This window comes from Vombatus ursinus, unplaced genomic scaffold (genome assembly GCF_900497805.2).
Source record: "Vombatus ursinus unplaced genomic scaffold, bare-nosed wombat genome assembly UNPS02014821.1, whole genome shotgun sequence".
Lineage (NCBI taxonomy): Eukaryota > Metazoa > Chordata > Mammalia > Diprotodontia > Vombatidae > Vombatus > Vombatus ursinus.
Window position 1 is genome coordinate 16,699,342 of NW_020954599.1, and position 15,692 is coordinate 16,715,033.

General features: G+C 38.8%; 1 protein-coding gene across 1 annotated transcript in view; it reads left to right on the plus strand.

Annotated features, from left to right (window-relative positions):
- The window catches only part of ENPEP (glutamyl aminopeptidase), a 118,261-nt gene that overhangs the window by 21,800 nt on the left and 80,769 nt on the right, over positions 1-15,692 (plus strand). The window contains exons 2-3 of the mRNA XM_027837520.1: positions 7,464-7,605; positions 12,594-12,725. Of these exons, the coding sequence (XP_027693321.1) occupies positions 7,464-7,605; positions 12,594-12,725 (274 nt within the window). The remainder of the gene's footprint in view (positions 1-7,463; positions 7,606-12,593; positions 12,726-15,692) is intronic.

Genomic DNA, 15,692 nt, shown 5'->3' on the forward strand with positions numbered 1-15,692 from the left:
TCTTTCTTTCTTTCTTTCTTTCTTTCTTTCTTTCTTTCTTTCTTTCTCCTCCTTGGGGTATATGCCTAGTAGTGGCTCAGTGTGTTGATTTGTTTTGTTTTGCTTATGCTTACTAGTGCAGGGTCATGAAAGTGGTTAGGAAAGTTACAGTAATATAAAACAAAAAAGGGGCAGCTAGGTGGCACAGTGGATAGAGCACTGGGCTTGGAATTTGGAAAATTTATCTTGAGTTCAAATTTGGCCTCTGATACTTACTAGCTATATGACTCTGGGCAAGTCACTTAACTCAGCTTCCTCATTCCTCAGTTTTGTTGGAGGACTAATGACATCACTATGGTGATGTCTTGACTTGTGTGTGTATTGGACTCATTTGTAAAATGGTCTGGAGAAGGAAATGGCAAACCACTCCACTATCTCTGCCAAGAAACCCCTAAAAAGGGGTCATAAAGAGTTGGACACAACTGAAATAACTCAACAACAGCAAACAAACAAAAAGAAAAGATAAAGGCATTAATAAAACATTTTTCTTTTTTTTTTTCTTTTTTTGAGGGGGGGTGGTGGTGAGGCAATCAGGTTAAGTGACTTGCCCAGGTCACACAGCTAGTGCCATGTGTCTGAGGACAGATTTGAACTCAGGTCCTCCTGACTCCAAAACCAGAGCTTTATCCACTACTCCACCTAGCTGTCACATTAATAAAACATTTTAAAAGAATAATGAACTTATGACGTGTAACAATTATGTGAAATAAAAATAATTCTCCCCTTGGTCATGTGAGTAGATATATATAGACAGGTTTGACAAGATTAGAAAGGCTGTTTCTTTGCCATCAGGTCAGGGGAGAAACTTGTATAAACACACAAAAGTATGGCCTGTGGCACTAGGTAACCTCTAGGTTCTTTTGCAATTCGTAATCTGTGACCTGGAGAAAAAGTCTGCAGGAGACCACTCTGCTGCTACATATGTGTAACCTGAGATGTATAGGCTTCCTTGGGAACATCATAGGGCAAGGTGTGGGTGGAATAGACTGACCCACATTGACATTGCCAAGCATTCTTGCCATCAGGCCCTAAGTGAAGGGAATAACCACATGTACCAGACACTGTGCTAAGTGCTTTATAAATATTCTTATTTGATAATAAGATATTATCATTATATGATTTATTATACATACTTACATATCTCACAACAACTTTGTGAGATAGATGATGTCATTTTCTTCATTTTACAGTTGAGGAAGCTTAGGCAAGGAAGAGATTAGGTGACTTGCCCAGAGTCATACTGTGAATAAGGGCTTGAGGTCAAATTTGAGCTCAGGTCTTCCTCATTCTACACCTAGTGCCCTATGCACTGTGCTACTTTTCCTACCTTTCTTCTACTTCTTTCAGAGGGGAATGAAAGTAATTCTCTTCTTGAATCCATCAAGATCTTAGCTTGGAGAGTGAAAGTGAGAAAGGGACTGAGAAGAAGGCCCCTCTAATTCTCTTGGCTTGAGGAAGGCATGTTCTCTGGCAGGTTGGGGTGGTGGTGGTGGTGATTTTGGTCTGGAACTGTGTCATTAGTATTCTGAGGAGGAAACATCTTTTTTTTCCCTTTGCTTTCCTTTTTTAAAATTAATTTATTTTGAATTATCAGCAATCACTTCCATAAGCTTTTGAGTTTAAAATTTTTCTCCCCCTCCCTCCTTGCTTCCCTCCCCTAGAGGGTGTGCAATCTGGTATAGGCTCTACATATACATTCCTATTAAACATTTTCACATTAGTGATGTTGTAGGTAAGAATTAGAACCAATAGGAGGAACCACCAGAAAGAGGAAACAAAACACAACAGAAGAAAAAAATAGCAAATAGTATTCTTCGATCTGCCTTCAAACTCCATAGTTCTTTCTTCTTTGTCAATAGCATATTGGAATCTACTCTGCAATTTATCTTCTGAAAGAGTTGCCTGGGCCACTGAGATGCTCAGGGACTTACCCAATGTCAGAAGACCATGTACCAGGATGGGGACTTAATTCAAGTCTTTCTGACACTGAGAACTTTTTTTTTTTTGTGAGGGCAGTTGGGGTTAAGTGACTTGCCCAGATGTACACAGCTAGTGCGTGTTATGTGTCTGAGGCCAGCTTTGAACTCTGGTCCTCCTGACTCCACGGCCAGTGCTCTATCTACTGTACCACCTAGCTGCCCCAAGCCGAGAACTTTTTAAGGATATTGATAACTTCTTTTCTTCTTCCATTTTGTCAGCAGCTACTGTTTTGGTTTTTTAATTTATTTTTTTTTAATGAACATAATTATTTATTTTCCTTCCCACTTTCCCTCCATTGCCAGAAAAACAACAACAAGCAAAATCTTTACGTCAGATCTGCATAGTCAAGCAAAATGAACTCCTTCATTGTCCATAGCCTTGACCTTGAGCCTTTTGCATTCCTGTGTCTGCTTGTCCTTGGTAACAATCTGCAGAGACAGTCACCTCCGTTTCGGCTGCCATCACCTTCAGCCCACTAGCAGAACTGTTAGAAGTCACAAATAGAATCAGCAGATGCTGTGTCTGAAGGAAGGGTTGAAAAGGGACAGACCGTCCACAGTTTATGAATATGTTTGTTATTTCTGGGGCCTGACTGAGAAAAGATTCTAAAGCATAATTTTTTATTATTGTTCAGACTTAAGGCATGGGGAACTCTCAGTGAGGAAAGTCTCACTACTGATGTAGAGTAATACTTGACTGGCAACTTACAGTCTTAGAGACAGGGACACCTAAGTGGGCCAGTGGAGAGAGTGCCAGGTCTGTATTCGAGAAGACATATGCTCCTGAATTCAAATCTGGCCTCACATACTAATTGTGTGGCCCTGGGCAAGTCACTTAACCCTGTTTGCCTCAGTTTCCTCATGTGAAAAATTAGCTGGAGAAGGAAATGATGGACCGCTCCAGTGTCTCTGCCAAGAAAAGCCCAAATGGGGTCATGAAGAGTCAGACACGACTGAAAAAAGTCTTAGACGACAAGGTCATAAGTTATATGTGTCTGTATGTGTATACACATATATACATACAGACATATACATAGCAACATATGTATACTATGTATCTAAGTATATGTGCCTATATGTATATACAAATACATATATATACATAGCAACTTATGTATATTATGTGTCATGTCATCTACAAAAAAATTAAAGTTTATTTCCTCATTGCCTATATTCCTTCAATTTCTTTTTCTTGTCTTAGTGCTATAGGTAGCTTTTTTATATAATATTGAAAAACAAGAGTGGTACCTATCTTTATAAAGACAAATGCAGGCATATGTATGTCACACATGCATTGCATATATATACATATGAATACGTGTATACACATACACACGTGTATACACATGTATATACATGTGTGTATGTATGTGTTTCTGACTCTGAGATGGTATCATATCTGTTAATGTATCAATCAGTCACAAGTATTTATTAAACAAGTACTGTGTGATAAGTACTGGGGATAAAGAAAAAGGCAAAAGATAGTCCCTAGTCTCAAAGAGCTCAAAATCAAATGGGGGAGATAACAAGAAAGCAAATATTTACAAACAAGCTACATACAGGATAAATAAAAAACAGTTTCTTGACGGAAGGCACTAAATTTAAGAGGGGCTAGAAATGCTTCCTGTAGAAGACGAGATTTTCACTGAAACTAAAGAAAACCAGGGAAGCCAGTGGGTGGAGATGAGGAGAGAAAGCCTTCTAGGCATGTAGCATACATGTGTTACTATGGCACCATAACTGAATTTATCAATATAAATAAACTTTTTTGCTGTGTAAATATTTACAGTTAAATTCAATATGATTTTATTATGTTTCTACTGAGCATCCAGTACTAATACATGACTCACTCTGACCTCTAAGGAAATATATGGCATAGTTTTTGCCCTCCAAGAAGTGATTGTAAAGTTGGAAAGAGATCATTTTCTGGCGTCCTTAAGAAAGGACAAAGTTGGGGCAGCTAGGTACCAGCCCTGAAGTCAGGAGAACCTGAGTTCAAATCCAGCTTTAGACTAAACACTTGACACTTACTAGCTGTGTGACCCTGGGCAAGTCACTTAACCCCAATTGGCTAAATTAAAAAAAAAAAGAACAAAGTTTTCTACAAAAACAAATCACCAATGTAGAGAACAGTAGCCCTTCTTTCCTTTGGTTCTTTTGCTTTTTTTTTTTTTAATACTCTATCTTGTTTCCCTTAAATGAAGCAACATTTTGAGTATTTATTCAGAGGAAAAATAAAAGATCCTTTTATTTCCATTCTATTTTGTGTGTGGTGTGATGTGTGTGTGTGTGTGTGTGTGTTTGTGCGTGTGTGTGCACGTGTGTATATGTTTAGGGATGAGTGTGCATGTGTGCATGTTTGCATGTTTTCGTGTGTGTGCGTGTGTGTATGTATGTGTGTGTGTGTTTTGGATTGGACCTGGGATCTCATCAGCGCAGGGAGCTCCTGACCAGGAAATTCTCTCTACCAATGCAAGCAAATCAGTGCCTGCTCTGTAATTTATAAAGATTCTTCAGGGATGCAGAGGTTAAGTGATTTGCTCGGAGTTACACAGCTTGAAACATCAAATATTACACTTTAATATTCATAAGCCAGAGGAGGCCAAAAAAAATCTGGCTGATGGTCTTCTGTTCTGGCTTTAAAAAAAAAAAAAAAAGCAAATGGCTAATATACAAGCAGGACAGTTCCAAACTCTGCTTTCTGTATAGGGTGGACTCTGGTTTTTGTCCCCAGCACCATGTAAAATGGAATGTGGCATTTGGGAGAGGGGCTGAGACAATGGAATGTACTCCCATATGATGACAGCACACAGCTGTCCAGTCCTCCTAAGGAATGTTAGAGACAGCCTCTCCCCCTTTGGTTTCTTTGGGATTCTTGTTTCTCAACCAGGTGGCATCAATTGCTTGTTTATCTTCTCATTGATTTAGAACTAGAAAAGACTTCCTGAATCAGCCAGTCTAATTCTCTCATTTAAAAGTAGGGTAAAGAGTGAGGATTTTTCATTCAATTTCAGGTCTGTGAACTTTAAAAAAAAATGATCATTGTATTTCAATATATTTTACTTTTGTTACTTTAGTATTTTATTTTGTGCCCTAAAAAAATATTCTGAGAAAGGGTCTATGGGTTTCACCAGATTTTTACAAGGGCCTTGTTCTGAACCCCTATTTTAGAGAATATGTGGTCTGCCCAAAGTCAGAGACTTAATAAATATTCCAGCTGGAATTCAATCTTAGGTCTGCTAACTCCAGATCTAATGTTCTTTCCACTAAACAGAATCATGCTTCTCCCCTCACTCTTCTCCCATGTCTTAAGAGTTAAGAATTGAAAGGGACCATAAAAATAATTTCAAAGAGCCTCCTAATTTTAACAATGAGAAAATTGAGGCCTAGAGAAGTTATGTGATTTGCCCAGTGTCACAGAGGTAAATGAAATTGAAATTTGAAGCCAGATTGTGTGACTATAAGTCTAGTGCTCTCTCCGTAATGTCCTGATGAATCTTTGACCTATGCACCATGCCCAGACACTTTAATCTGAGGATTTTCTCAAAGCTTTTGTTTCTTTTCTAAGCTAAAATTTTGAGAAAACTTTGGTACAATCCAAGACATATTTACTGAATGCCTGCTTTGTGTAAATTGGGGCTGCTAGGTGGTAGTGGATAAAATACTGGGCCTGGAGTTAGGAAGACTTGTTGTGAGTTCAAATCTTGCCTTAAATACTTACTAGCTGTGTGACCATGGCCAAGGCACTTAACTCTCATCTAGAACTTTCATCAGTTTCCTCATTTGTAAAATAAGCTGGAGAAGGAAATGGCAAACCACTAGTCTCTCTGCAAAGAAAACCCCAAATGGGGTCACAAAGAGTAAGACATGACTGAAAAATAACTCAGTGACATGTGTAAGGCATTCTATGTGATACAGAAGTAAGTATGGCATAGCCTTTACTCTCAGTAAATTTACCATCTATTAAAAGACATAAATCAAAATCACCAATGCCTTGAGTATAATTCTGAGTTCAGGCTGTGGTATTTGATACAGTGCTACAAGAGTATGGTGGAGGGGTAGGTTACACCTGGGGTAGAGGGACCCAGAAAAGGCTTAAAGAACAAGGTGTTATTGAACAAGGCTTTGAAGATTTGGTAGATTTTGACAGATCTACCAAAGAGGAAAATCCAGGCAGAGAACATGGCATAAACAAATGGAAATTAGTGAGAAATTGACAGGGCACATTTAGGGAACAATAAGAAAGTCCAAACTGGGGGAGATATAGAGTATACAGAGGAGAATGAGGAGATGAGGCACAAATTTTGTGGAGGGCTCTGTTCAAGAAATTAAGGAACTTATTTTTTAAAGATTTTTGAGCAAGGGATGTCCTGAACTGGCAGTGGGAATGGAAATCCAAACCAATCCAATCAACATTTATTAAGTGTCTACCTGTGCTAGGCACTGTGTTTAAGTCCTGGGGAATATAATAAAAAGAAAGACAAGTTCCTTCCCTCAAGGAGTTTACAGTTTAATGGAGGGAGACAACACGCAAAAGGGGCAGGAAAGTGGAGGGGTGAATAAAGGTTACCCAGCATGGGAGTATCTTGTTTCACCATGTTGAAATAAGAAACAGTCAGGGTAGCCGATGCAGAGTGGAGAGCCTGAAAGTACAGTTTCTGACCTCTTTAAAGGAAGGCACTGGGAGGAGTTTGGTGCTCCATCCTGTACCCCTCCAATCAGAGGGGGCTGAGGGAGGTGATGTCAGTCCAGGCTTGAGTCAATGGGAATGTTGATGAGATTGGAGATGAGATTAGAGTTTAACCTGGGAGGAGAAGCTTTTGTGGAGTTGACAAAACTAGTCTGGGCAGTAGATTCAGAATGGAATGAGAAAGGAGATGGCACATGTAAGAAATACTTTGAAAGTAGAACATGTAGGACTTGGTAGCTGATTGAATATGAGATTATGCAGTCAAAAATGAGGGGTTTGAACCTGAATGACTAGGAGAATGGGGGTGCTATTAATTGAAATAGGAAAGTCAAGAGGAGAATCTATTTTGGAGGGATGGAAATGGAGATGACAAATTCAGCTTTGACCATGTTGAGTTTGAGGTACCAATAGGACATTTGAGTGGAGATGTCCATAAGCTGTTGGGAATATGGGAATAGAATTTAGGAGAAAGTTCAGGGCTGGAAGTTTGGCAGTTATTTGATGTGCATTTGGGCAGGATTAAGGGCACGATAGTCTGGATCTTTGGTTTCATTATTGTGGGAAACTCTCTGACCATGGTCACACATTTACTATGTGTGTGTAATGCTATTATTTGAAATTTCCAGGCTTGCCCTCTATACAGTACACCAAGTCACCTAAGAATAAAGCTTATGTCATTTGTCTTCTCTAGGGACATGAACCATTGAGTCTTGAGATGAGTCAACATATATTTTGTTTGGTTGTTTGTTTCTCAGGAGCATAGCAGCTACAGATCACGAGCCAACAGATGCACGGAAATCATTTCCTTGTTTTGATGAGCCCAACAAAAAAGCAACTTACACAATATCTATCGTCCATCCAAAAGAATATAATGCACTTTCAAATATGCCAGTAGAGGTGAGTATGCAAACAAAATAAAAGCTACTCATAAAGATAGTCTGGATACAAATCGAAAGGGTTCTCTAACCTTGCCTGCTAAGGCTTTAAAATTCTTCAATATTTCAAAGTATCCATAGACTAATGAATATTCCCTCTATTGGTTTAGATCTTGAATTAATTAAATAACTAATCAAAAGACATTTATTAAGCCTTATTATGTACCCAATACTCTTAAGTGCTGGTGATACAAATATATTAATGAAGCCCTGACCTCAAGAAGATTATATTCTGATAGAGGGAGATGACACATGCAGGGGAATTTCAATGAGGTATGTTTTGGTTTGGAAAGTTACAGAAATGGTGAGTGGAGTCATAGTATAGGAGATTGACACAGCTTTTCCAGGACCATTGGCAGTAATGATTTGATTATAATCTCAGAATCTTCAAAACTTAATATTTAAAATCATGAATATTAAATTAATTAAAACATCAATATTTTATAAGGAAGAGAAAACATTGGAGGAATTCTTAATCTGATAGTATAATTTCAATCTATTCTTACTAGGGTTTTAGTAGCTTCCTCAAGCCACAATTTTTTTGTTCCTCCCCCTTGCAGGAGAGGTTCTTTGGAACCAACAGAATCTACTAAATCAGTAGGTTTTTTTTTTCTTTTTTGCTGATCTGAAAATATACTTTCTACCAGCTTAACTGAAAGTTAACTGACAATTAATTATGGAGTTTGTAGAAAAAAATAAGATCAATGACCCAGTATTCTTGGTCTAAAAGCAAATTACTATTGATGGACCTTTTAAAAAAATTACAGATTAACTACACATATTATACATATAGTACATTATATATGCACACATATGTGTGAATTAACTCTTTATCTAAATGCATAAATACATAGGGTTTAGTACAGAAAGGCACTTAAAGCTCATCTAGCATTTATTGTGACCTAGCATTTATTTAGGGTTATTATGTGCCAAGCACCATGCTAAGAGCTGGAAATAAAAAGCAAGTAGAAAGGCAGTGTCTGTCATCAAAGAGCTTACATTCTATTATCTGCTCCATTTAGTCTATTTAGTACTCTCTGCATTTTACAGGCAGGGACATTGGGTTTTGTCCCTACTGGGCAATTAATTGCCCCAAGGACTGGGAAATTTACCCAAAGGTGGGAGGCATAAAGCACCATAGACAGGAGATTTTATTCCTCTAAGTCAGTGGTCTCCAAACTTTTTAATCAGAAAAAAAAATTGAGCATGCACCTCCAAACATAGCCATATTTGTTTACAAATTATGCCCATGTACTTCTGTGTTACTGACCAACACCACCAAAAAAACCCAACTGTGTGAGGGTTGGGGGTGGGGGTGGTCTTATTCTCCACTGACATCATCTGAGGGGCACCTACCTCAGTAATCTGTGGGGAAGGCAATTGATAGGATGGGGGTAGCAGACCACCTGAGAAATGGTAAAATATTTCTTTAGATCTAAGAATTCCATCATCTCTCAGCATTCCTTGCTCTGAAATAAGGGCTTGAAGGTTTGGGACACTTCAAAATGGGCAAAACTAGGGAAAGAGGCCCTAAACCACAGTTGGAGAGCCATGTTTTCCTAAGAATGTCTCTGCCTTCTCTCATCTCAGGGATTTTTCTTCCCCTGGAAACTGTCCTCCCAAACTGCTTAAAATTTCCCTGAGGTGAGGAGGGAGTGGGGTAGGCTGAGTTTAGGGCCAAGGTGCACCTGGAAGGACCAGGTAAACTAAACCCTTATTCCTGCTTAGTACTTATCTGCATTCATGAGACCAGGATCCCCTGCTCTGGAAGAGTCCCCTCAATATTTGGGGAGCTCAAATTTCAACAACATGGCTGAGAAAGGTCTGCACTGGGAATAAGAACATGCCCTTGAGAACTATGGTCTGGGGATGGGGAACCTGGAGCTTTGAGTCCACATGTGGCCTTCTGGGCCTTCAGACGCAGCCTTTTGACTGAGTCAGTTTCACAGAACAAATCCTTTTGTTAAGAGAATTTGTTCTGTGAAGTTTGGGTTCAGTCAAAGGGCTACACTTGAGGACCCAGAGGGCCACATGTGGCCTCAAGGCCGCAGGTTCCCCACCCCTGCTATGGTTCTTGCTCTGACTGTAATCCCTAGTCTTTATTTCCTCCTCCATAAATGAAGAGAATTAGACCAAGCTGTCTTCAAATTTGGCCTCAGACACTTACCAGCTGAGTGACCCTGGACAAGTGGCTTAACCCTGTTTGCCCCAGGTCCTCATCTATAAAATGAGCTGGAGAAAGGAAAGGCAAACCACTCCAGTATCTTTGCCAAGAAAACCCCAAATGGGGTCACGAAGAGTGGGACACAACTAACCAATTACACAGACAATGCTGTCTCTAAAGTTCATTCCAGCGGTAGAGGTCTGTGAATGTACAGGATTTGGATTCCATTTGATTGTACCTCAGTATCACTAAGAGCTGAATGAGCCTTCCTCGTGACCTTGAGCAAGTCATTTCTTTTCCTCTGTGGTCTCTTTTGAAACCAAGAAGTTAGATTAGATGATCCTTAAGGACTCTTCCAGGGCTAACATTACACTTTCAGGGTTTGAGACTGAGGGACTGATTTCAATCCTTCTGTTAGGGACAGGCCTGATGCCAGCACCTGTTAGTTCAAGTTCTATCTTGGGATGAAATCAGACCCTCATAAGTGATTGAAAAGTTTAAAAAAAAAAAAAAGAAAAGGAGGCTTAATTTGCCCTAAATGCAAGAAGAGTAGGCAACAAAGATACAGATAGTGACACATAGTTTCTATAAACTCGACTCTTGCCCCCCCACCTCAACTTCATCTCCATATGAAAATAAGTCCGGTCAGTAAGCAGAGTATTGTGATAGGATGGTCTTCAGACATCCACTGAATTAGAGGGGGCACTGACTCCATGTAGGTGGTAACTTTTAAATGTCCTTACATGATCAGGAAGCTTTAGGTCAAACAAGTCTGGGGATGGCTTTACTGTTTTTTAGAGAAAACTAATCTCTTTTGAAGGGAAGTAGAGAACCCTGATGCTATCACAAACCCTCTTTCGCTCCTCTCTCACCAAATATCTGTTTGCAGTAGGGGTTACCCCCATGCCCTAACTTCCCAGTAATGAGGCTCTGAGTATGTCACATGTTGGAGAAACAACTGACCTAAGTATCTGGTTTATCAAAACAAAGTAGTTTTTTTAATCAAAATTAAATATTGTAAGATTATTATAACCAGAGTACCCCTGAAGGAAACCTATGGGAATGTATCTTTGTAGAGGTGGGAGAATTATGGATGTGGAACTCTGAATATACTTTTAGTTTAGACTGATACATTGGTTTGTTTTATTGAATTAATTTTTCCCATAAAAAAGGACTTTATAAAATGGATGGCTCTCTCAGAGGTGGAGGGGGGAATATATTGGCAAATGAAGGTAATTTAAAAACAAAAGACATCACTAAATTTTTTTTAAGGCAATTGGGGTTAAGTGACTTGCCCAGGGTCACACAATTAGTAAGTGTCAAGTGTTTGGTTTGAGGTCAGATTTGAAGGTCCTCCTGACTTCAGGGCCGGTCCTCTGTCCACTGAATCACCTAGCTGCCTCCAACGTCACTAACTTTTTTTTTCTTTTTTTTCTTAATTTATTTTGATTTATCAATAATCACTTCCATATGCTTTTGAGTTTAAAATTTTTCTCCCCCTTCCTCCCCACCACCCTCCCTAATATGGCACACAATCTGATATAAGCTATACATTTACATTCATATTAAACATGTTTTCACATTAGTGATGTTATAAGTAAAAATTAAAACCAATACAAGGAACCATCAGAAAGAGGAGACAAAACTCAATGGAAGAGAAAAAAAAATAGCTATTCGACTTCCAAGTTCTTTCTTTGGATGTGGATAGCATTTTCCATCACAAGGCCTCTGGAGATGTCTTAGATCCTTGTATTGCCAGGAAGGGTTAAGTTTATCAATATTAGTCATCACACAATGCATCACTAGCTTTTAAAGAAAGAATAATTAATTAGAAAGTCATCCAAATCTTAGAGGTAGACAGTCCACACTCATCCCCTTCATTAGCCTCCTGGGGTCTCTATTCCTTCCACAGCCTGATGTCCCTCCCAGTGGTCTCTTATGCCACTTGCTTTGGGCATGGTTTGTAGTACTTGCCCCAGGTACAAAATTTCCAGTTACATCTTTGTTAGGTAATGGTGTTTCCTTTTTGGCTCCAAGGTAACCAGACAACCCCGATTACCACATCCCCAAAGGCTGGAAGAGGCAAGATGCTCTTCATATATAGGAAAATGATTATTGATTACCCTTCTGCTAAAATCCAATTGAATTTACAAATTTGTATTGAGGAGCTACTTTGTGTAAGCCACAAGCCATAGCCTCTTTTTTGTATTATGGTCCTCTCTCTGTCTCTGTCTCTGCATGTGTGTGTGTCGGGGTGGGGGTGGGGCAGACATAGGACCGGGAATGGATCTGTAATTTCACTGACATCGGGAGCTCTCAGATAAGGACATTTTAACTACCACTGCAAGTGGGCACCTTTTCTTAGAGTCTTACTTATTTAGCTCACTGAGAGGTAAAGAGATATGGAGTGTCACAGAGCACATATGTCCAGACAAGACTTGAATCCAGATATTCTTCCTAACTCCAAGGCCAGATCCCCACACATCATCATTGCTATCTATAGAAAGAAAACAAAACATTTGACCCACATACATTTCACTTTTTCTCAAGAACCCACTGTCTTGGAGTAGTACAACACTTTGGTATCAGTAGTGTTCATTCTTGATATGACAATTTAAAAAAAAATCTTGTTCGCTATAATCTTTTATTTATTACATGTGTTCTTCTCTTAAACTTGGGTAAGGAATTTCTCACAAGAGATATAATAAATGGGCAAACATTGTTCTGATCTAGGCATAAATGATGATGATACTAACAAATAAAACATGATTTTTCATTTTCTAAAGAGAACAGAGCACGTGGATGACAAATGGAACAGAACCATTTTCATGAAGTCTGTCCCAATGAGCACGTACCTGGTGTGCTTTGCTGTGCATCAATTTATAAGTGTGGAGAGAACGTCAGCTAAAGGAATTCCTGTAAGTTATATTTTTAAACTTTTAATATTTATCACATATGCTTTAGGGGACAGAATTTTATAACTTTTTCCTCTTTTTCATTGCTTTCTTTCCTTGAGTTAGCTTTTTACAGAGAGCCAGGAAATCTAGTCACTCAATAGTGTCTATGAGTTTGGTGCTGTGACAAATCCTCTTCAAAGTTTAAGCCCAAGGAGCACAGTCCATGACTCCTTAAGTGTTACATGTAAATCATCAAATCAAGTCAATGATCGTTCATTAAGTGTTTCCTACGTACCAGGTACTGTGATAAGTGCTGGGAATACAAATACAAGCAGAGAGAAAGACAATCTCTGCACTCAAAGAGCTTATATTCTATTGGCTGAGAAAAACATCTAAAAGGATGCTGGAAAATGGGATTGTGTTGGGGGTGGGGAGAAGGGCATGGTAGAGAAAGTCTAGGAGTTAAGAGTGGAGTTGAAAGAGGAATAAAGAGATGTCTGGCTTGGATACTTTCCTTAAAATGGGGAGGATTTGGGAAGAAACAGCCAGTCAGAGGAAGGTACCCTAGAGGCAGACGACCCTTCCAGTGTGAGAAGTCCAGGAGCAGGATGACCAAAACAGAGCAACTGACAGTCAGTCAATCAGCAAACATTGGTTAAGGTCTACACATACCAGCCATCATCTTAGTTACTGGCAATATAAAGCAAAAAAGAAACAAACATAGTCCTTTAGAAATTTATGGATATATGTCATGACAGACAAATATGTACTTAGAAAAATGATAATTAAAAATTCAGTGAAAATCAGTTATTAGCTCCAAAATACCACTGAGTTTAAATAAAATACCTTCTTATGAATCATTATGATCTGTTCCCTTATTACTCTAAAACTTTATAGCACCATTTGTGCCCATCTCTTTTGTACTTATTAGTTTCTGCTTTGTATGAGTGAAAAAACAGTTATTATACACTTACCATGTTTAAGTCACTGTGCCACAATTATTTGTGTACTTGACTCCTCTGATTAGATTCAAAGTTTCTCAAAGGAAGAAATTGTATCTTTGTAGATTTCATCAGAACCTGGTACCATGCCTCATATGCAAGAAATGCTTAATTAGTGTTTGTTGAATAAGGAACTGAGTCCTGTTAGAACTGAGCATTCTGAAATTTGGATATGGGATAAGAGTATCTCTTGCTACCACTGAGGGGAAAGAAAGGGTATTTCCCAACTCCTTGTGGATCTAACTCAAACGGATAACTAGGACACAGAATCATGTTATAAGTCACGCAAATTTCCCTAAATTTTACCATCTGCTCTTTATTGCTTATATTTGGAGCCCATAATAGAAGGGTCTATCCAGTGGCCCCATTGCATGCACTAAGAACAGTTCATTGCAAATATCAGCCATGAGCAACTGTCCCCACTCAGTTTGTTGTTCAGTCACGTTCAACTCTTCACGACCCGGTAGACCGTACTGTCCATGGAGTTTTCATGACTAAGATACTGGAGTAATTTGCCATTTCCCTCTCCAATGGATTAAGGCAAACAGAGGTTAAGTGACTTGCCCAAGGTCACATAACTAGTCAGTATCTGTTGTGCTTTTCATTCATTTCTGACTCTTGTGAACCCATTTGGAGTTCTCTGTTCAAAATACTGGATCTGTTTGCCATTTCCTTCTCTAGTTCATTTTACAGATGAGGGAACTAAGGCAAACAGGGTTACACAGCTGGTAAGTATCTGAGGCCAGATTTAAACTCAGGAAGATGAATCTTCTTGACTCCAAGCCCAGCACTCTATGCACTATGGCATCACCTAGCTACCAGTAAATGTCTGAGGCTGGATTTAAACTCAGGTCTTCCTGACTCCAAGCCCAGTGCTCTATCCACTGAGCCACCTAGCTGCCTCCTTCACAGCTGGCTTTCCCATAAGCATATTTCCCATGAGCAAATGTCCCCACTCAAGTTACTGTACTTATCCTGGTGGTAAGTGCTACTTTGAGATGACCTCCAGCCCCAGTAAAGGGCACTCCTAGTAAATATAAATGTGAAGTGTGAAAATGAAACACCACAGGGAAAAGCAAGACCTTTTCTACTTGTGTTGGTCATGCAGATATTGCCAATGACCTTTTCCTCGCTTAACATAGCAATGAGAACTTCATTTAAGATTGTTCTTGGCTTTCAGTACACAACAGATGTGTAGTCTTTGCTAGATGGAAGTCTTTTTCTTCTCTAATTCCATTGCATCTACATCTATTACCTATTGGATTTATGGTGAATTGGACTCTTTATAAATTATTTTCAGTTTGCTATCAAAGACTTTAATTATTTTGGGAATCTAGGCAAAGAAGGCTTAGAAATCATAGGAAATAATTATGGTGATGTATATCATATGAAGAGACAGTAGATAGACCACTGAGTCTGGGATCAGAAAGACCAGAGTTCCAATCTAACCTCGGACACTTCCCAACTATATGACCCTGGGCAAATCACTTAACCCCTGGCTGCATAAAACTGGAGAAAAAAATGGCAAACAATTCAAGTATCTTTGCCAAGAAAACCCCATGGTCATACAGACTCAAACATGACCAAATGACTGAGCAACAACAAATATCATATGAGAATAATATTCCAAATACTTAAAATGAACAAAGAAAGAATGTTACCAATATGTGTTTATAATAGGAATAAGTAATGATTTAATGGTGATCATGAAAGTTGCAAATCAAAATGGATGGATTTTAGGTGAAATTACATCTCCTTACTTAACATCAATCATAGGTATTATTCTTTTTTAAAAAATTAAATTTAATTAATTTTTTGTTACATTTTAAGTTCTGAACTGTCTCCCTGCCTCCTTCCCCACCTCGCACTAGAGAAAGCCACCATTTGACATGTGTGTGTGTATGTGTGTGTGTGTGTATATATATATATATTTATATGACTTCTTTCTTTCTTTCTTTCTTTCTTTCTTTCTTTCTTTCTTTCTTTC